This window comes from Nothobranchius furzeri, chromosome 4, assembly GCF_043380555.1.
Source record: "Nothobranchius furzeri strain GRZ-AD chromosome 4, NfurGRZ-RIMD1, whole genome shotgun sequence".
Taxonomy (NCBI): domain Eukaryota; kingdom Metazoa; phylum Chordata; class Actinopteri; order Cyprinodontiformes; family Nothobranchiidae; genus Nothobranchius; species Nothobranchius furzeri.
Window position 1 is genome coordinate 17,504,955 of NC_091744.1, and position 22,595 is coordinate 17,527,549.

Here is a 22,595-nt window from a genome sequence, read left to right on the forward strand (position 1 = left end):
GTGAGGCGGACGGGTGGAGGCAGAGCTTCAGGAGGGCACAGAGGACTGGACACCACCGGCTTGAGGACAGAGACATGGAAGACAGGATGTACCTGCATGGATGGAGACAGTTCCAACCGGACCGAGACAGGACCCAGATCCTCAGCCACAGGAAAAGGTCCAAGGGAGCGAGGGGAGAATTTCTTGTTGGACCCACGGACCTTGATGTCCCGGGAGGAGAGCCAGACCATCTGACCTTGAATGTAGGTGGGCGCCGGCCGCCTGTGACGATCAGCAATCCGGCGGTTGCGCTCAGCAGTACGTTGGAGCGCTGCACGGGTCTGAATCCATGTGTGGCAGGCCCGGCACAAAAACTGAGGAACTGAGGTGGAGGAAGCAGAGTCGGAGGGAAATAGAGGAGGTTGGTATTCTAGTGAGACTTCAAATCGAGACTGACCTGTGGCTGACGAGGTGCGGGAATTGTGCGCATATTCCACCCATAGCAGCTGCGAACTCCATCCGGCAGGATTGGAAGAGCAGATGCAGCGCAGCATAGCCTCCAGCTCTTGATTCATGTGTTCCACCTGCCCGTTAGTCTGTGGGTGGAAGCCGGAAGTGAGACAAACCTTAGCTCCCAGGCGACTGGCGAAGTCAGTCCACACGCGAAAAATGAACTGGGGGCCATGGTCGGACAGGATCTCGCTGGGCGGTCCATGTAGATGGAAGCGATGTTTAATGAGCAGGATGGCCGTCTCGGTGGATGATGGAAGAGATTTAAGAGGAACCAGATGACATGCTTTCGAAAAACGGTCGACAATAGTGAGAATGTGGTAACTGGTCTCCCCATGTCTAAGGGTTTCTCTGTCAAAGTCCAGAGCAATATGGGACCATGGACGATGGGGAACAGGCAGAGGCTGGAGGAGACCCTGGGGAGGTTGATTACTGGTTTTGCATCTGCCACACACCTGACAGGCACTGATGTATTCTTTAACATCACGGTACACGGAGGACCACCAAAATGTCCTTCTGATGAGAGCAATAGTCCTGCCAAGGCCTGGGTGAATAGAAAACCTGGCGGTGTGGGCCCAGTGTATGAGAGCACCACGGGTGCTGGTAGGGACATAGACCTTATTTGGGGGACCGGTACCTGGATCGGGTTCCTGCTGATGGGCTTCCAGGACCTTGTTGGTTATATCCCAAGCTATGGAGCAGACTATGCAGGAAGCAGGTAAGATGGTAGTAGGCTCCACCTCTCTGTCGGAGGCATACTGTCGAGACAGAGCGTCAGGTTTGACGTTTTTTGAACCGGGTCTGTAAGAAGTGATTAAGTTAAATCGAGAGAAAAACAATGACCATCGAGATTGGTGGGGATTCAGTCTCTTAGCCTCTTTTAAGTAAGACAAGTTTTTATGGTCAGTCCGGATAGGGATTGGATGCTCTGCTCCCTCCAACCAGTGGTGCCATTCCTCCAAAGCCAGCTTTACTGCCAACAGTTCACGATCACCCACATCGTACTTCTGCTCGGCTGGGGAAAGGCGACGAGAATAGAAAGCACAGGGATGGAGACACTGATCGGAGGAGGAGATGTGGGACAGAACTGCCCCAACTCCGGTGTCAGAGGCGTCCACTTCCAGGGTGAATGGAACTGATGGATCTGGGCGAGTGAGTATGGGTGCCTGAGCAAAACTATTCTTGAGGGTCAGGAATGCTTTGTCAGCTTCTTTGGTCCATGAAAACGGTCTCTTGATGGAAGTGAGCTGGGTTAATGGTGCTGCAATCTGGCTGTAATGTCTAATGAACCTGCGGTAGAAATTGCCAAAACCTAGGAATCTCTGGAGCTGCTTACGTGTGGTAGGTGTGGGCCAGGTCTGGACGGCAGTGATTTTGTCAGGATCAGTTCTCAACTTCCCATTCTCCAAAACAAAACCGAGGAATTTAAGAGGTGACGTGAAACTCACATTTTTCGGCTTTAACATAAAGCCAGTTCTCGAGGAGGCGTTGGAGCACAGCACGGACATGTTGACGGTGTTCAGGTAGGTTTCTGGAAAATATAAGAATATCATCCAGGTAGACTGTTACAAATTTGTTAATGTAATCACCCAGCACGGAGTTAACCAGGGATTGAAACACAGCCGGAGCATTGGTGAGTCCGAACGGCATCTCAAGTTACTCGAAGTGTCCCAGAGGCATCTTGAATGCCATCTTCCATTCGTCTCCTTCACGGATTCTGACCAGGTGGTAGGCGTTGCGCAGATCTAATTTGGTGAAGATGGAGGCATCATTTATGGGTTCGAATGTGGATGATAACAGAGGCAGAGGATACTTATTCTTAATGGTGATAAGGTTTAAACTACGGTAGTCGATACAGGGGCGGAGCGAACCGTCTTTCTTAGAAACGAAGAAAAACCCGGCGCCCAGGGGAGACGTGGATGGTCGTATGATGCCTGAGGCTAGGGATTCTGAAATATAGTCGGACATGCAAGCCTGTTCAGGTTTAGAAAGACTGTAAAGCTTACTGGTAGACATAATAGCATCCGGGACGAGATCAATTCCACAGTCATACGGGCGATGAGGAGGTAGGGAGGACACTCGGTCCTTACTGAACACTTGGTGAAGGTTGTGACACTCAGCAGGGACTCCAGTAAGATCGGGTGGTTCCTGAGGAGGGTTATTGGTGGTCTGGGCAGAAAGCGGAGCTAAAAGGAGACAGTGAGACAGACAGTAGGGACTCCAGACAGACACCAACCCGGTTTTCCAGTCAATTTGTGAGTTATGTAAAACTAACCACTCATGGCCCAACACAACTGGCGACTGGGGGGGAAGGAAAAATGTAAAAACTCAAAGTCTCATGATGGTTACCGGAGATTTGGAGGTTTATGGGAACAGTGCAATGTGTTATAGTTGTGAGTGAACAACCATCCAACGAGGAAGTGCGGATGGGAGTAGACAGAGGTATAGTAAGAATGTTGAGCTGTTGTACTACTGTTTGATCCAGGACGCTCCTCTCACACCCAGAGTCCACGAGCGCCTGAGTAGAAAAAGTCTGTTGGTGGAAGGAAACAGTACAAGTTAAACTGCACCAGGAACTCCACCCATCAGTAATCCCGGTCCTACTGATGGGCCCTGGTTTTTGGCCGAACCAGACAATTTTGCAGCAAGTGACCCGGCTGACCACAGTACAAGCAGAGGCCTAGTGAACGACGTCTAGCCTTCTCCTCGGGGGTTAATTGCGCTCGTCCAATCTGCATAGTTTCCTCTAGGTGAGCCAGAGGGGAGTGTTGTTGGTGGGCGTGGTGAGATCGTTGCTGTGGAGTATCAACAGGGGCTGGTCTGAAGGTCTGTATCTTGTGTCTCTCCTTAAGGCGTTTCTCAATGTTAGCGGCTAGCTGGACCAGGGACTCAAGGTTCTCCGGTTCTTGGCAAAACGCTAATTGATCCTTGATTTTATCATTAAGTGCTTGAGAAAAAGCGGCCCTAAGGGAAGGCTCATCTAATGTGGAAATGGAAGCAAGAGTGCGAAATTCAATGTTTACCCTGCTGGAGGCTCCACATTTGTTTAGCTATTTCTGTTGGTGATTCAGACTGATCAAAGAGTTTAAATCCGGCTAGGAATGTTGAGAGAGGTCCCTGTAAAAAAGGTAGGTTGCCGACTCCTAGCCTCGGCCCATTGTAAGGCTCTACCTCGTAGCAGGCCGATGATGTAAGAAATCTTAACCATATCATTAATAAAAGTATCAGGTGATCTATCAAAAGTCAACTGACAGAGTAACAGAAAACAGCGGCATTTACCTGGTTCGCCAGATAATGTTTCTGGTTGAGGAGATTGCGTAACCCGGAAACTCACCCCGTGTTGCTGAACCGGAAGTGAAGCTGAAGATGAAGCTACGGAAGTAGCGGCAGGAGGCGGTGTAAGTCTCTCGTTTATCTGTCGTAGGACGGAGTCAAGCTGGAATAAACGCTGATTAACGACTGACAACTGATCAAGGGCTGAACGGATGGAACCTTCATGATGGGATAAGGTGTTTGCTAGAGCTGCGGGGAGTGATTCTTCAGTGAGGGTGTTCATTTGGCCGGTTGATTCTGTCATGTTGTGGGTAATGTACTTTACCTAGGACATGAAGAATCACACAAGAGGTAAGTAAAAAATACAAATGTTTTATTTTAAGGTGAACAGAAAAAAGAACTAGAACTAAGGGCGCTGCTTCTGTGAACAGGAACAGGATGGTACCGGAATCTAAGAGGATAAAAACAGAAGTTAAGCGAGGCCAGAACCAGAGAACCAGGAGAATACTGTATGAGTCTGTAACTAAAAGTTCTTACGGTCCAAAACCAGGATTAGAGCAGAGACGAACTGGAAGAGGTTGGAACTGGTGAGATGGTTCTGAGCATGGGCAGGAGTGGAGAAAGGAGGCCAGAGGATCCTTGAGTGACGAGACATGTGACAACTCCAGGCAAGGTAGGTGGTGCAGAACAAGATACTAGAACAGGAGACACAAAACTTCATTAGATCAGGATCACAGGAACAAAGGCGGATTCAAGGCTAGATGCTACCCATGTGAGAGTATCAACCGGCACTGGGGTTGAGTCACGCCACTCCTTAAATCCACTGCACCTCCAATTAGTGGAATTCCCAGCAGCTGAGATGACTGCCACGCCCTCCTGCAAACGCAGAGCTGACACACCTCACCAGTAGATGGAGGCAAACCGTGACACATGATTGACTGATAAGACAAAGCCTTTGATTGGTTCTTTTGGAAGCAAGCTAGAATTGGGACAAAATGTTTTGTACTTGTAGACTTGAGGTTTTGTAACTGTAAACTTCTGTTTTGTAACTGTAGACTGAGACTTGTATTTTGAAAAATGTGATTTGAAACTCTTAAATTGAATTTTTTTGCAAGTTACAAAATTAAAGTTTCATGTTACGTATCGAAGCTACATAATACAAAATGAGGATTACATGCTACAAAACAAAAGTTATGTGTTACAAAACAAAAGTTACGTGTTACAAAATGAAAGTTACATGCTACAAAGTGAAAGTCACAGTTACAAATCATGTTGCAAGTTACAAAACTTGGTACAAGTTACATGTGTAACGTGAGGAAGTATGGGTTTCTGTGCCAAAGGTCGTATTTGCCCGGCTGGGTCAAAGCTGGGTCACGCAGCACCTTCACCCACAGATTAAGACCTAAGCAGCCAGCAAGTCTGAAGGACTCCACAACATCCAACACCTGCATCTCCAGAAGAAGGACTTCAACACACAGTCTAGTCATAATAAAACAGTCTTAAGCTTTCTTTGTTTATTAATGCTAAATAACCATTTGATCACTTTGCTCATTATAAATGTATTTTGATCAAATGAATGATTATTATGCTTTAGGTAATCATAATGAACTATAATGAATCAGTATACTTAATTAAATAATGTTTTTGAAGATGTTTAGCAATGACTTTCACACATGCTCACACAGGTCCGACTCCACAGTAACTCCAAAACACATTTGCTCTGACGCACAACAAGTTTGCTTTGGGAAGAGAAGTGTTTTGGGTAAGTTAGTCAGAACGAGAGAGAGAGAACGGAAGAGAGCGGAAGTGCGGAACGAACGCCACGGGGAAAGAAGCCCTGCCGGCTTCTTTCTCCCACCACGCTATTTCTGTCAAGTCAGACAGAATAACTGAAATGCAACCCGCTAACGCAGACTCATCCCAGAGTCTTTTGATTTCTGAGTTATTTTAAACTTGAGAAAGCGCATCTGCTTAAACGCTTCAGCAAAGTGTACCGACGTCAAATCTGGACTGGACCGTCGCACACCTTCATCTTCTCTGTCAGCCAAGGTGGCATCTGGATGACACATCCTCCGAGGTCCGGATCTAAAAGAGGGTCCTAAGTACGGTGAGGCAGAACACGACAAGATAGCGTTCTGATGCTGTTTTTTCTAATAAGAACTAAAGTTTAATTGCAAAACATCATTTTTCACTCAGTTCACCTTTTCTCTCCCTGAAGCAATCTCAGACACCTGCATGCACGCATTCATAATTACATCATTCTCAAATCTTAGCACATCCAACACAAGGTCTATTTGAGTAAGCTTAAAATATCAACTATTAAAGATTGCCAACAAGGTTGCCAATGTTGATTATTTTTCCTAAGATTGTCATTTCAAATCGTTAGTTTAAATTGAAGAAATAAATCTCTTATAATTTAAACTTGCCTTTTCATTGAACTGAAACACAGACAAACGGATATGATCGTCAGTTTATCGATGAAAACAACCTTTGAGTCTTCTTATCTCTATAACATTTGGTTATTAATTTGTTAAATTAATATTCCAGATTATTATGTAGAATGGTTCATCTTTCATAACAGAGCCAACAACCATTTCGCTACACATGTAATGTCCTAATCCTAGTTCCATATGCCCGCGCTCTCTTTGCCGATGACACGGTCCCTTGCATGAACACTGAGGGCCGTTATTCCATTAAAAATTTGTTGTGGGGATTATTTTTTCTTAATTTATACATGCACATATGTATTAATGTGCATCCTTTACTCATTTGCAGAGAATGCATTCCGTTTAGAAAAAATGGGGCCCCCACAGTTCGTGGGGTTCCACAGACCACATGTGTTCTGCGGGCACTAACTTTGAGCAACCAAACTGTATCAACCAAAACATTTATTAGACAGAATTTTTACAATAAACTAAAAAAAAATGCATCCAAATCAAACTCTAATTTATTGAGGTCATTGGAAAATCGTCCTTTGTTAACTTAATCCACCTTTTACAGTATAACAGAAGAATTAATGGGAGGAGGGACTAAGATTTACTTTGCATAGGTTAATTTATAATTATTGTTATTTCATTGTAAACATGTCATTTTAGTTAAAAAGGGGCCGATAACATAAGTTTTCTTCTTTCTGTTCCCTTTTCATTTTCTTGACCTCAATTTGTTTGTTAGTATTGTTTTTTTCTTCTATTTTAATAATAAATGAAAAAAAAAGATAAGAATGCTACATATTAACCAGTTGGGGTTTCTATGGCACAAAACATTCATGTGCGTCTACACAAGAAGATAACAGGTTGGACAAAGTCCATAATCTGGGCAGTCAGCTACAGTGCCAGATAATAAATGATTAACATGTTTATTACATAATTTGAGCAAACAAAACTATCTTTTGTTTATCCACATCATAGCAATAAAAAGATCTTTGCATTTGTTATTGTTACCATTTTGCATTTAACGTGTTCCAGAGTACATCATAACAGAATAACTCAAATCTATCCAGTAACCTGAAAGTAGCTTAGCTGTTGAGGGGAGGAGCAGCAGAGATAACCTGTTAATAATAAGGGCACATAAGGGGCACCCTGGTTCTGATAGCTGGACACTCAAACTGAACTGGATGCACACACTGCAGAAGAAACAAACATGGCAGGTTTACTGGGCAGTTATACTTTACCTTTTCTTGGCGTAAGCATTGTCATTGCAGCTGTGACCTACTTCACCTACAAGATGCTGAGCAGTTACCTGCACAAATATTATGAGATGAAGCCTATTCCAGGGATTGAAGGAACATATCCCTTCATCGGAGATGCACTGATGTTCAAAACCAACGCAGGAGGTAAGAAAACATAGACATTGCAACAGAAACTGGACTGGTCTCTATTTTTAATCTTATATTCCTTTTTTTACCTTGCTTTAGATTTCTTTGGTCAAATCATAGAATTAACACGTGAGTTTGGACATTTACCGCTGTTTAAAATCTGGGTTGGACCAATTCCGTTTGTTGTTCTCTTTCACGCTGAAACTGTAGAGGTACGTTTACTAGCTGCACATTTATGGCACTAATATAAGAGAAGGTGAAGACGGTCTATAAAAGACTAAAAACTAATGAACCTTTCACCCTCCTTTATTCAAACGTGGTACATTAAACGTGTTATGTTTGTGCAAGAAAAGCCTGGGTGCGGCTAGACTGACCTTCAGAGCAAAATCCTACTGCTACAGTCTGGACTTCCTGGCTGTTTGCCATCCCAGCCGTAAATGCAATACCTATGTTCTTTTTAAAATGTAGCAAATCAAATGTCTACAGTGACCTTTTCTGTAATTCACATTTGAACACCATTTACAGTCTGTGTTTAGAGTTCAGCAAAGCTCTGAAATCAAAGTTTATTCTCAGTCTAAATAAAAGCTAACTGAAATGATTTAGGATTCATTCATGTTAAACTACTGATCTCATTTGCAGAAAGTTCTGAGTAACCCCATTCACCTGGACAAGGCCTTTGCATATAAATTTCTTCACCCATGGCTTGGAACTGGTCTTCTAACCAGGTACACATATGTTTTTCCCCAGGGTGAAATTTTAGGACATGCATGAGGAAAATCAGAAATCTCAATAAAATTGATCAGAAATATATTCAGATGGAACACTATAATACAACTGTACCATTAAATAGGCACTGATCACATGTTAGTAACTGTATTGATCTGCTGACTCAATATTATAGTGGTACAAATACGATGCGACTTTGAAGTTGAAACTGAAAAAAAAAATCATTAAAACTATTTTAAAGTCCATTCTTTAACTAAAGCAAGCACGGGACTTCTTTGTGTCAGGTGATCACTGGTCCAGATAAGAACATTTCTACAAGGCCTGTTTGTTTTTGATTAGCACTGGAACAAAGTGGCGGCAGAGGAGGAAAATACTGACGCCGACCTTCCACTTTTCCATTCTGACGGACTTTTTGCAAGTGATGAACGAGCAGGCCGAAATTTTGGTGGAAAAGCTGGAGAAGAAGGCTGGGAAAGGTCCATTCAACTGTTTCAGTGATATCACCCTTTGTGCTTTAGACATCATCTGTGGTAAGCTGATGGTTCAAGCCCCCCCCCCCCACCCCCACCCCCACAAATCCCCCTCCCACACCCACCCACCACCACCCCCCCCCCCCCCCCCCACCCCCATATTCTAGCTGTTTAATCCCATAGAATGTAAGATGGTTTTGGACCAGTGTTTGCAAGCATCACGTGGTAGATGAAGTCACAGACTGGTTATTAATTTTTTTTCCTCCCACAAAACTAGTCAGAAATGTTTGCTCTTTATAACCCATGATAGCTTGACTAAAGGTGTTGTCAAAATAAAAACTAACCCAACCCTAACCCTAACCTATGAGGCTTTTTGCTTCCATAGCAGCGTTAGCACACCAAACAGCCAACGTTACAGACTCTCATACATCTTTTTAGCTTTTTAGCTTGCAGGAAGTCCAGCAGTGCCCTCGCCTTACACCAGTTCTCCAACTTCAATAAGGTCCTCTAATTGAACACGGTCACACCAGCAGCCCCCAAAACTCAGAACCGACCTCCATCTGTGCAGCAGGACATGACCCACCTTTTCCAGCTTGCTGCAGTCACAGTTACCATCCGTGTGCTTCCCAACTTCCCTACCATGACCCAACCCCAACTGGTTCAAGACCACGGAGTCCCTCCTCCTACAAGCAAATCCTGTCCCGGGGCCACCCACCAGGCGCTTCATCCCAAAATAGGCCCTACCCGCAACCCCCTCATCCCAGGAAGCTTTTGTTTTGACATTCAATATAGATTAAATTAAAGCATCCTAACGGAGGAAAGCATTGTGTTCTTGTTTTAGAAACTGCAATGGGAAAGAAAATATATGCACAGAGGGATTCAGAATCCGAGTATGTGAAGAGTGTGTACAAGTAAGTAATTTTTTTAGTTTTACAAACAACCAAATTCTGGCAAGCCAAAGAAAATGATGTGATCATGTGTGATCCTGTTAGTGGAGCGGGTGGAGGTTGCTGGGAAAAGGGTAGTTTGGGCCTCTCTGCTGAGGCTGCTACCCCTGCAGCCCAGACAGATAAATGAATACTGCATCATATCATATTGTTCCATAAGGTATCATATTGTGCGTCGTGTTAGACTGTATGACATATATGTTTCATATTTGTTGCTTTTTGTTTAAATTCTCAGAATGAGTGACATTGTCAGCCACAGGCAGAGGACGCCTTGGTTTTGGCCTGATTTTGCGTATTACCACTTTGGCAAGGGCAAGGAGCATGACAAAAACCTTAAGATCCTGCACTCCTTTACACAGAAAGTGAGTTATGAAATCACAGATGCCCTAATTATATAACATTCATAGCAGCATCCCTAAACTCATCTGTGCTCAGGTGATACATGAGCGATCAGAGAGCATGTCCTACAGAAACTCAGCCAGCGACTCTGACCTCGGCAGGAAGAAGCGACAGGCTTTTCTGGACATGCTCTTGAAGACCACAGACGATAGCGGCAACAAGTTGAGCCATCAGGACATTCAGGAGGAGGTGGACACGTTTATGTTTGAGGTTGGTAGGGTAAATATTAAATGTTGTGAACTATGCATGGAGTCATGCTTCAGGTAAGCTTCTCGTTGCAGGGTCATGACACCACAGCTGCTGCAATGAACTGGGCTCTACATCTTCTGGGTACACACCCCGACGTGCAACAAAAAGTCCAACAAGAGCTTCAGGAGGTGTTCGGTAACATGAATACAGGCTGTTTTTGTACTTTAAACACAAGGTTTCTTTTACAAATCCAAGTTTTCGTTTGGATTGCTGTGAGGAATATTTAACCACTGAATCCATTCACTTTCTGCAGCATGAATAACATAGCCTTCTAAGCTAGCAGGAAATGTTCATTTATAGGACCAGCTTAAAGACACAAACCTGTCCATAAGTACAGAAGAATTAATGACGTTGTAATTATTTTCAATTTAAACCCAAATGATTATTTCAATCTGTTATATTTAAATTATTTTTCCAATTTAATATGGCAGACTGTTGGCTGTTTGATTCTTATCTGCTAAAGAAAAAAAGTCAAGAGTGGACAGTTAATATGTTTGCTAATGTTCATAGGTACATCTAGTCGATCCATAACCATGGAGGACCTGAAGAAGCTCAAATACCTGGATTGTGTGATCAAGGAGGCCCTGCGACTGTTTCCCTCAGTGCCTTTCTTTGCTCGAAGCCTCTGTGATGATTGCCATTTCAGTGAGTTACAGGCAGAAAGATGAATCAATTGATTGTTTTTTGGATGTAAACCCCCTATGGTGGAGTGTGCAGGAGTTTAGATATAAGATGTAAATGGATATTTTTATACAGGCATTCTGGTATCTCCTGCTTTTTTAACAGGATTGATGGTTTATCCCTTGAGGTCCACGTGGCAGGGGTGAGGAGTGAGCACCACCTCACCCCTGCCACATGGACCTCAAGGGATAAACCATCAATCCTGCTCAATGGTCAACTTTCCTTGCGGGGTCACCCATTAGGACAGTGGGAGAGTTAAACAAGTAATGCTGTAAGTTTGTTCTTTCACTAAGTGCTGAATACCTAAATCTAAAGTTGTAAAAGCCTTTGTGGCTGTAAAACATAAAAGTAATGACAAAGAAAACTGTTAATACTGTTAGAAAAAATAGCTTTCATATGTTTTATTTATAAAAATTTGCTGATAAGGATGGCAGGGGGAAAAGATGAACAAGAACATTTTAAATTTACTTAAACTAAGACCTTTAACATTTTGCAGATCACTCTTTCAGTATATTTTGGAAAGAGGTGCTCTTTTTGCTCACACGCTGCATAAAATCACAATGTGTCTGTTTCTGAACTTGATGGATGAGTTGGTACCACTGTTGTCTTTTTTCCCTTTATATTCTTTGATAGCAAACTTCAACCTTTGCCAAATAAAGAGAAATAGTAAGAAAATAAAGCAGATTTTTAAAATGTTTGTAGATGGTTTCAAGGTTCCCAAAGGCGCAAATGCAATCATCGTCACGTACTCTCTTCATCGTGATCAGCGCTACTTCCCAGAGCCCGAGGAGTTCCGACCTGATCGGTTCGTTCCTGAGAACTCAGCTGGAAGGCCTCCATATGCATATGTCCCTTTTTCAGCTGGGCTACGAAACTGCATAGGTACCTGGAGAGTTGGACATTGTTTTGTTACTGGAGCTGTTCTTCACTTTTAAACCTACTAATATCAGTTGTATTGTGTCTTACAATCAGTGTTGTGTGTTTATGTTTAGGTCAACGCTTTGCACAAATGGAGGAAAAAGTGGTTCTGGCATCAATTCTTCGCAACTTCAACGTTGAAGCTTGTCAGAACCGAGAAGAACTTCGTCCCGTAGGCGAGCTCATCCTACGACCAGAGCAGGGCATCATAATCAAACTCGAAAAGAGATCATACTAACTTAACCAGCTCACCCACTCAGGGCTGTTAGTGTTGGGTCATAGAGACTTGGTGATTTAAAGCTATTAAAAAGAAAATATGTAACTTTTTCATATTTTTTAATCATTTTCTTGAGCTTGCATGTGCTAAAATGACCCTTCACATGGTTAATGGAATGTATTCTGTGGCCAGAATATCGTTTTTTGCAACTTCAGAGTGCCGGGCCACCACCTGTTAGAAGAAGAAAATAACGAGCTTACATACCTGGGACTGCAGTCTGCTTCCAGCACATTTTCTGCCTTTTTTAGATCATGAACGCAGCCGATTTGTTTGATTTAGTGAAGAATCACCCATCTACTAATGAAGGCTAAGGAGACATTTCAGCTGTTAAATTAAGATGTTAAAAAGACGAACGCACGGCGAGGAGATACGTTTCCCTTTTGCTTCGACCACAGATAATTAATACCAGACACTATAGGCAGCAAAAAGCAACCAAAACTGCTTAGCATCCCTGTAAAAGTGTTCAAAACTGACACATCTTTTAGTCTGAACGTTTCCAATGCATGTTTTTGCTAAATGCTGCCTTTTAGATTTGTTCTTCTGAAAAGTAAAAATCCAAGTGTCATAGAATTAAATGAAAAAATACTTTGAGCGTTTAATTAGAACTATTCTATTCCTTTTAACTTGGTGAGAATCGTTACATTTAGCTTAAAAACATAAAAATGCTTCACGATGATTTGTTTGTTTTCTTTTTCTGCTCGTCTGGAGAAAACAAATATCACAGGATTTACTGCCAATATTTGTTGCATTAAGAATTTCTGCAGCAGATTAACATTCCCCTGTTACTATCAGTTTTTTTTCAACATTATTATTGTCACTGGAATAGTTAGAACTGTACAGAGATAAAAGATGAAAATAAAGTTATTTTAGTTTCAGGGTATTACAGTTTTTGCCCATTGCTTGAACACATTTTGCAAAACTTGGCTCATCGTGCCAAAACTCTACACACAAGTAAACACAACACGACACTGGGAAATATACCATTCACATCTGCGTCAAATTGAAATTCGACTATCAAAACCTAAACTCTGCTATCAAAACTTAACATTTCTTTGTCAAAATGAAACTCTGACGACAAATTGATTCACACTTGCATCATGCGAATATACTCACAGATTGGAAGCAACACACTAGGGTACTTTATATAAAACAATGCAGTCTTTCATTCTCACTGTTTTTATTCTGTTCATCAGTTAGCTTACTGTGAAGCTCAATGGAACACTGATTTGTTCAAAACAAAGGTTTCTCCAACAATCCAAAATGAATGTACTGAAAGGTTACAAACAATATCAACTCAATACTGCACATCCTAGTACTACAGGGGCGACGGTGGCACAGGAGTTAAGTGCCAGTTAAGTGCCCGTAATCGGTAGGTTGCAGGTTTGAGCCCCGCTCAGTCTGTCGCTGTCCTTGTGTCCTTGGGCAAGACACTTAACCCACGTTGCCTGCTGGTGGTGGTCGGAGGGACTGGTGGCGCCAGTGCTCGACAGCCTCTCCTCTGTCAGTGCGCCCCAGGGCAGCTGTGGCTACATTATAGTTCATCCCCACCAGTGTGTGAATGTGTGTGTGAATGGGTGAATGACTGATTGTGTTGTTAAGCACCTTGGGGGGTTCCAGGACTCTAGAAGGCGCTATATCAAATACAGGCCATTTACAGTATACTGTACAGTACAGTACTGTACATGCAGTAACAAAAAACACACTACTGTAAAGAAAAAACTAGGCAATTGTGCGTGAGTGGGATTATGGATCCCGCCGTCTGTTTGGGTCTGGCCACATGATCTCGTCAACATCACAAGCAATATTTTCTCCTGCTAAGAAACAGGGAAAATAGCTCGTTGTGTGGTGAATCCATCCATGGATTGATATTACCTCAATATCTCCGCATGCCTCTTCCATTGCCTGACAAAGAGGCTTGCGGGCATGTGGCTGGTGGTCATACACGCGTCATCTCCAAGCGGAAAAAAAATCCTCGATTGGGTTTATGATTGTCGAGTAAGGGGCAAGTAAACAACTTCAAATTGATCATGGTTGGTGAACCAGTTCCGGACCAGAGCTGCCCAGTGGAAACTTACATTATCCCAGACAACAACAAACCTGGGCTGCTCTGGTCTGTCCCATACAACTGCATCATGAAGTGCATCTAGAAATGTGAGTATTTGTTGGGTATTGTAGGGACCTAGATTGGCATGATGATGTAGTAGCCCTTGAAGGCATATGGCGGCACACATTGTGATGTTTCCCCCACGCTGCCCCGGGACATGCACAATTGCCCTATGGCCAATTTTATTACGACCCCGTCGTCTATTTTTAGTGAGGTTGAAGCCAGCCTCATCAATGTAAATCAATTCATGAGGCTGTGCAGCTCCATCCATGTCCAAGATTGTCTCCAACAAAAAAAAAATACATAGAATGGATGACTGGCACATGTACAGATCCCCCCCCCCCCCCCCCCCCCCCCCCCCATCACACACACAAGGCTTAACAACTTGTGCCCTTTAGCCACTAGACCTGCTAGATCCTCTCAGTCGCACCCTTGGCTAAATGATACCCTCTGGTCTCTACGCACCAATCTTAGAGCTGCGGAACGGAAATGGCGCAAAACAAAAAATCCTGGTGATCAATTGAAATTTCATGAATTACTGTCCTCATTTTCTGCCAGCATCACTGATGCAAAGAAAACTTTCTACACTGACAAAATTCTCAGCTCTACTGACTCTCAGAAACTATTTTCAACATTCAAAACTCTGCTCACCCCTCCATCTCCACCTCCTACCAACAATCTATCGGCTGACACCTTTGCCTCATTCTTCACTGACAAAGTGGCAGCTATAAGCAAACAGTTGACTCAAATGGCCACTCCTGAACATTCGCTACCACAAACTCCTTCTAGCCCAACCATCTCAGGCCCTACTGCTTCATTTCCCTCTTTTTTGCTCTTCCTTCTTCCAGCTCAGGAACATTGCTAAGCTGAGTCCCATTCTGTCTCGCTCTGAACTTGAGACAGTTCTCCACACCTTCATCTCCTCACGCTTAGACTACTGTAACTCTCTTTTCACGTGTCTGAGCAGAACCTCCCTGAACCGTCTACAGGTGGTTTAGAACACCTGTGCTCGGCTTCTGACCAAGTCCTCCAAACACACCCACATCACCCTGCTTCTCCTCCAGCTTCACTGGCTGCCAGTCAACTTCAGGGTTCATTTCAAGATCCTGGTTCTGGTCTATAGGGCCTTACAAGGACAAGCACCATCTTACATGGGTGATCTTCTTAGTCCCTACACCCCCAGCAGGTCCCTGAGGTCCAGTGATCAAAGTCTACTGGTTGTGCAGCGCACCAGGCTAAAGGTCAAAGGTGACAGATCATCTGCTGCTGTGGCCCCCAGACTCTGGACCTCTCTCTCCCTGAGCCTGAGATCAGTGGACTCAGTGGTCTCCTTTAAAAAGCAGCTGAAGACTCACTTGTTCAAGCTGGATTTTGTATGACCTTCTTCACCACTCTCTCTTTATTCTGCTCTCCCCACCTATTCCACCTTCCTCAGGATCCACTGATTTCCCTCTTTCCTGTTCACTCTCTCTTTCTTAACATTGCTTTTAATCACAATTGTCTATTTTTGCTCATTTTAAATATTTTTTAAACATTTTCTAAATGCTTTTTTATATTTTTACATTTTTTGTTTTTGTGAAATGCCTCGTGATTTTTATCTTGAGAGGCGCTATAGAAATTATCCTTACTTCTTCTTCTTCTTCTTCTTCTTCTTCTTTTTCTTCTTCTTCTTCTTCTTCTTCTTCTTCTTCTTCTTCTTCTTCTTCTTCTTCTTCTTCTTCTTCTTCTTTCCCCTCTCAGTGAGAACTGTGTGTCCAAGCTTCTCACGTGCAGCCGCCCTACTACATGCCCACTTGACCCCATTCCGACTAAGCTGCTCCAAGCTATTGCTCCTACAGTAGCCGCAGCAGTCACACATGTGATCAATGCTTCACTGACATCTGGTACATTTCCCACCTCTCCCAAGCATGCTCAGGTTAAACCGCTGCTAAAAAAAAACATCTTTTCCTCCAAATCATGTGGAGAACTACCGACCTATCTCTCTCCTTTCTTTTCTGTACAAAATCATTGAAAGGGTGGCTTTCAAGCAGATCACAGAATACCTCTCACAAAACTTACCAATCTGGGTTCAAAAAGGGTAGAAGCGATAAGGGAAGCTTAGGCCTTGAATCGGGAACAGTTTGTTGACAATACATTATCATGTGTTCCGAGCTGCAGAACCTTCTGGGCTTGTTGGAAGGTAGAATGTAAAATCCACCTTAGAGAATGGAAATTATGTCTGTAGATGACCGGTGGCATGTAGGTCAATCTGTAGGTGACAACTGACCATTTCTGGACGTTATAGTAGGAGATGGAAGGAGCTCCAAGTCCCAGAGATCCAGGAACTGCCCCAGAGCGCAGGGACCCCAGGGAGATTGTAACCAGAAAAGCCCCAGCCCCCTCTTGAGAGGTGAAGAGGATTGCCCCGGGGGATCACAACCAGCAGCCGGCAGAGTCCCGGGAGATATCAGCGGCAAGCCCACAGGCCCGCCCGCAGCCTCCCACCCCCAAGCCGGCCGAGCGCCCGGAACCCAGCGACCCGGGACCCAGGGGCGACCAGCCCCGCCGGGGACCCAACAGAGCCCAGGGACTCAAATTCCACCAGGCAGCCACAGGGATCAATCAGGCAGACGCCAAAAATCTTAAACCCCCTGACGCGGGAGCTGCAAACACTCAGGCAGACCAAGGCACCACACTCCACACCAAATGTGGCAGGGGGAGGGGAGGCGAAGATGTGTAGTAGCACAAGAAGTCACAGGACAGGGGAGGAGTCCAAGACCCCGCCTGACATATACAGTCATACACAAGCAGTCACACACTCCCTCCCTCATGCTCACACATGCACATATAACCTGAGATTTACAAAAATGAACGCTAGACACCCACTCACGCTCCCCATATACACCCTATTCACTCTGGTCCCGGTACTGCTGCACAAGGGGTACAACCATCACCGGTTCCCAGAGTTCGCCCCTTTCTGCTGGGGTGATGATGAGCAGCTCCCCTGCCCAACGCTGAGCAAAGCATCCCACCACCCCAGACCCCAACAAGACAGCCAGCTCCCCCTCATAGCCTCCAGCCCCGGGAAGCCAAGTGACAACAGAGGTGTACTAAGAACCCTGGTCTCCCTCCGCCTACTGGAATACAGTCTTGTGTGTGTTGATGAGGTGTATTCCATGGGGCGAGATTTCAAAGTATCACAAACTTTGACTCCAAAACCTGGCGTCTGAAACTCAGCTGTGATGTGGGTAACTTTCGGTTGCAGAAATGGTGCACCAGTACCACCCCCCCCCCCCCCCCCCCCCCCAGTGAAAAACGTACAAGGCATTCATTCCTTTTTTTTTCGTGTCCCGTCTGGCTGTGAAGCAAACAGAATTGATGTCTAAATGCTGGTGACAAGCCTTACAGATTTACTCTCAGGTGGAGCATCAAAGCGTCTGCTTTTAATGTCACGCCTGACACTTAAATCTTAATTAGGCCCGAGCAGCGAAAGCGCTGCGAAGGCCTCTTGTTTTTGCTCAGATTATTCTTTCTTTCTTTCTTTCTTTCTTTCTTTCTTTCTTTCTTTCTTTCTTTCTTTCTTTCTTTCTTTCTTTCTTTCTTTCTTTCTTTCTTTCTTTCTTTCTTTCTTTATTATTCCGGTGCCGCTTTGAATGGCTTTTTGGGGACCTTAACATACCCCAAAACTCACAATATTTTGCAAACTTGTCAGGCCTGGTGAAAAATTTGATATTTTAAAGGTTCCAAAAAAATAGCAAAGAAAATGGCTGAACAGCGCCCCCTAGAAAGTAAAAAAAAACCTCTCCATAAAGCTTAGTTTATCGTACAGTTATGAAATTTGGTACACTTGTAGTACTCATCAGTCCACACAGAAAAGTCTCTTGCAACCATGGTCAATATCAAACAGGAAGTCGGCCATTTTGGGTTGAAATGGCGATTTTTTGCCGTTTTGGCCGTTTCTAGGGTCCGTCTCTGATTGGATTGCTCGATCATTTTTCGCACGATCGTCTCAAATGTGATGTAAAATTGCTCAGAAGAGATGGGCAAACAAAATGAGATAAGGATTCTGAGTTTTCGTATATGTTGAAGGGGCGGGGCCAGGCCTCGAAGTTTGACTACTCGCCAAAAAAATTTTAATTGCTATAACTTCATAACTGAAAGGAATAGAGTTACCAACCTTTCTGTGGTCATTCGTCATCCACCCACAAAGTAAACTGAATGGTCGGATGATGACATCACACAAGCCCCGCCCCCTCAGGACCAAAAAGGTCAAGTTTTACTGTGAAAGGTCCCAAATTGCCCCATTTCACTTAATCACCACAAACTTGTAGCTGTTAACTCAAGACAAGTGGAGGTTGCTTGGTGTCACTTTATGGGAGTTTTCAGCAGAGGGCGGGGCTGCGGTGGTGCGGCGAAGTCAGGCGTACCGCCATGGCCTTACGTTTGCCTCCCATTTTGTCATTTCTAAAGATATCGTCACAAAACTTCTTGTGAGTGATCCTAGTCCAGCTCCCCAAACAACCTGATGCGAACATCCGGTGGGCGTGGCCTATTTTTGTAAATAGCGCCCCCTAGGACCACTAAAACTGTCAGCCCCAAGCCATGCTTTGACTGAGGATTACGAAATTTGGTACACTAATGTGGTGTCTCAGCACCTACAAAAAAGTCTCTTGGAGCCAAGTGCAAAGTCGCACAGGAAGTCGGCCATTTTGGTCCAAGTACGCGATTTAGTGGTTTTCACACACGTTGTTTGGAGAGTGATGCTCCGTCGCCGTTTTCACCAATCGCCTTCAAACTTCTGCTATATACTCTTAAGACATAGAGGAAAAAAATTAACCGTCGGATTTTTCAAAAGTTGAAAGGTGTGGGCGTGGCTAAGCCTCAAACTTTGACCTTTCGCCACGCCACTCTTTTTTCACAGCTCCCTACTGGACTCCATTTACCCAATCAGCAGGAATCTCTGGCAAATAGCAGTAGACAACGTGAGGTCACTTGGTATCCAGTACTGGCAGGTTTTGAATAAAGACGGGGCTTTGGCAGCATGGCGAAAATCGCCATCACGCCATGGAAATACGTTTGCCTCTCATTTCTTCAGTTATCGTGATATCGCTACGAAACTTCTTGGGAGTGATCCTAGCCTGACCCCCAAGAGATATACACAGCTGTCATTTGTGGGCGTGGCCGATTTTCTTAAATAGCGCACCCTAGGACCATTTAAACTAATAGCCCCAAGCCATTCTTTGACTGAGGATTACGAAATTGGGTACACTAATGTGGTGTCTCAGGACCTACAAAAAAGTCTCTAGGAACCAAGCGCAAAGTCGCACAGGAAGTCGGCCATTTTAGTCCAAGTGCGTGATTTAGTGGTTTTCGCACACGTTGTTTGGAGAGTGATGCTCCGTCGCCCTTTTCACCAATCGCCTTCAAACTTCTGCAATTTACTCTCAAGACGTAGGGGGAAAAATTCAACCGTCTGATTTTTCAAAAGTTGAAAGGTGTGGGCGTGGCTAAACCTCAAACTTTGACCTTTCGCCATTACTTTACTTGACTTAATAACTCCCATGTGCATGATCAGATCTTTTTCGAACTTAGTCTGTGTGATCATTGACCATATCTGTAAACAATAACAATGTGGAGAGCTGACATCACCTAAGCCCCGCCCCCTGACTACAGGAAGTTATTTTTTATGCTGAAATGCCCATATTTGTCCCCTCTAATCTAGTCAACATGACACCAAGGTCATGCACTGTCTTCATGATGCTGTAATGACCATTCAGATCTGATAGCTTTCCAGAAAGGGAGGGGCTTTGATGCCATGGCAAATTCTGGCGTAACGCCGTAACCTTACAATTCAATTTAATGGTGAGCTCACAGGAGATGCTGAGTCAGGGTGAGGTGTGGACTAGGAGGCCATTCGCGGTTTCTGGTGTCAGGGTGGTTGACGTTTCTGTTCTGCCAGACGTGCCCTGGTGCCCCGGGCTGCCGGCCAGGCCGGAGCAGCGCGGAGCTGCGAGGGCCGAACGACGCTGCTTGCAGCTTTAATTGTTATTGTTTTTGAATGCTTTGTAATTCCGACCAGACACGGAGTCAGAGGTGAAAGAGAAAGGAAAAGACAAAAGGTGGGGGTGCACAAAAATAAACAATAATGAACAAAAATGGGACACACAACAATACAACAGGAGCAAGCTATCACTGTGTCAACTTGAAAAAATATACAATCAGCATTGTTTAACTGAACAATCACATGATAATAAATCATAGTGCATTTATTGGCAACCACAGCCTTAAGACTTGTGTCGAACGTGCCCAAGTCCATACTTTGGAGAGCACCATGTGAGAACCTGTGTGTGTACTAGGGGTTGCATGACTTAATTTTTTTTAAAGTCGACAGTCAAGTAATGAAAATTGAGTCGACTTCGACTAGTCGTTGATGACGTCATTCGGTAGGTTCGCTGGAGTTTTTGACAATTAAAATTGCACCCAAATCGAAAGAAAGAAAGAATTTTCTAAGTTAACACATCTCTTTTAACAACGGTAGTTTCTGCATCCTAATTCATTCCTCTCCCCCCTCCCCCTGCGCAGCGGCCGCAAACTCACTGATGCGCCTGCAGCCTCTCGGAGTTCCTGCTGCTCTAAACATTAAAATAATTATTTCATTTTCTGTTCCTCACTTCTGATTACCTTCAATGGTGTCTGTTTGTTGCAACCACCAGGTACAAAAACTAACTTGTTTTTATTTCACTATTTTTCTGTCCTGCCTGTTTATTATCTTCCTGGATCTCCTCTCAATCCTAAAGAAAAACTGCTACCTGGGTTCATTTATATTCACCTTATGAGTTACCTTTGAACTGCAGTTCTAAAAGATCTACCGACCGCAAAAACAGCGGAGTGCCGCTGCTCGCTGGCCGACTACAACGGGACCGTTTTTGCTGCGGAGTTCATGCCGGAGCGGAGCGGAGATAGTGGAATCTTGGGGGTGCGTCACCGGAGAACAAAACAAGTGAAGAGCCTCTCTCCGCAGCAGCGAAACGCATCAGGCACAAATAACAGACAGAAAACATTAAAGGAAATAAGCTGACATGAACGATTGCGTGTTTTATTTGTTTTTGAGATGGTGACACCTGATTTGGCGGTGCTCAGGACGCAATGTCTGGAGCCCGTCAACGATCAGAGCTTTGCATGTGCAAACTGGTTAAGATTAGGATGGGGGTTGCAAGAGGGAAAAGGTCACCGTTTGGTTAAATGTCCATTTAACCGCCGGTGTCAGTACCGACGCTCTGGCACAGCGCGTCGCCTCCGCCTCCCGACGCAGGGGCTCATCACCTGCTGGAGGACTGCATATTGTCAGTCATTATCACGTGACAGCGACTAGTCGATGACAGGCATAAAAAGTCACTACAGAGCCGTGAAGTCGACTAGTCGACTAGTCCATACAACCCCTAGTGTGTACACGCGCTTGTTTATGTAAGTTTTCTCTATAAAAGCGTCCAATAGAGAGTGTGAGGGACCACAGATCCGCCCCCCAAAGATGTGTAGGAGACGGAGGGAGCTCCAAGTCCCAGAAATCCAGGCGCTGCCCCAGAACACAGGAACCCCAAGGAGACTGCAACCAGAAAGGCCCCCGCCCCCCTCGAGAGGCACAGAGGATCGCCCTGGGGGGCCACAACCAGCAGCCGGCAGAGTCCCGGGAGATATCAGCGGCAAGCCCACAGGCCCACCTGCAGCCTCCCACCCCCTAGCCGGCCGAGCCCGGGACCCAGTGACTCGGGACCCAGGGGTGACCAACCCTGCCGGGGACCCAGCAGAGCACAGGGACCCAGACCCCACCAGACAGCCACCGGGATTGATCAGGCAGACGCCAAAAATCTTAAACTCCCTGACCCAGGAGCCACAAACATTCAGACAGACCAAGGCACCGCACTCCACAACAGGTGTGGCAGGGGGAGGGGAGACGAAAATCTATATCATCAAAAGAAGTCCCAAGAGAAGGGAGTAGTCATGCCCACCTGACATATACAGTCATACACAAACACAGTCATACACTCCCTCCCTCATGCTCACACATACACATACAACCAAAGACGTACAAAAATGCATGCCGGACACCCACTTATGCTCCCCTATTTACTCTGGTCCCGGTACTGCTGCACATGGGGTACAACCATTACCGGTTACCAGAGTTTGACAATTTCTGCTTGGGTGCTGATGAGCAGGCTCCCCCGCCCAACGCTGAGCACAGCAACCCACCACCCCAGATCCCAACCAGACG

General features: G+C 44.8%; 2 protein-coding genes across 2 annotated transcripts in view; both read left to right on the forward strand.

Annotated features, from left to right (window-relative positions):
- The window catches only part of LOC139069600 (spectrin alpha chain, non-erythrocytic 1-like), a 78,472-nt gene that overhangs the window by 29,791 nt on the left and 26,086 nt on the right, over positions 1-22,595 (forward strand). The window lies entirely within an intron of this gene.
- Positions 6,780-13,123, forward strand: cyp4v2a (cytochrome P450, family 4, subfamily V, member 2a). Its single transcript, XM_015942146.3, has 11 exons — positions 6,780-7,594; positions 7,676-7,788; positions 8,216-8,301; positions 8,642-8,832; positions 9,614-9,683; positions 9,955-10,081; positions 10,155-10,328; positions 10,400-10,502; positions 10,878-11,012; positions 11,751-11,930; positions 12,041-13,123. Exons 1-11 carry the CDS (start codon positions 7,402-7,404, stop codon positions 12,202-12,204), a joined length of 1,536 nt encoding a protein of 511 aa, XP_015797632.1. The 5' UTR covers positions 6,780-7,401; the 3' UTR covers positions 12,205-13,123.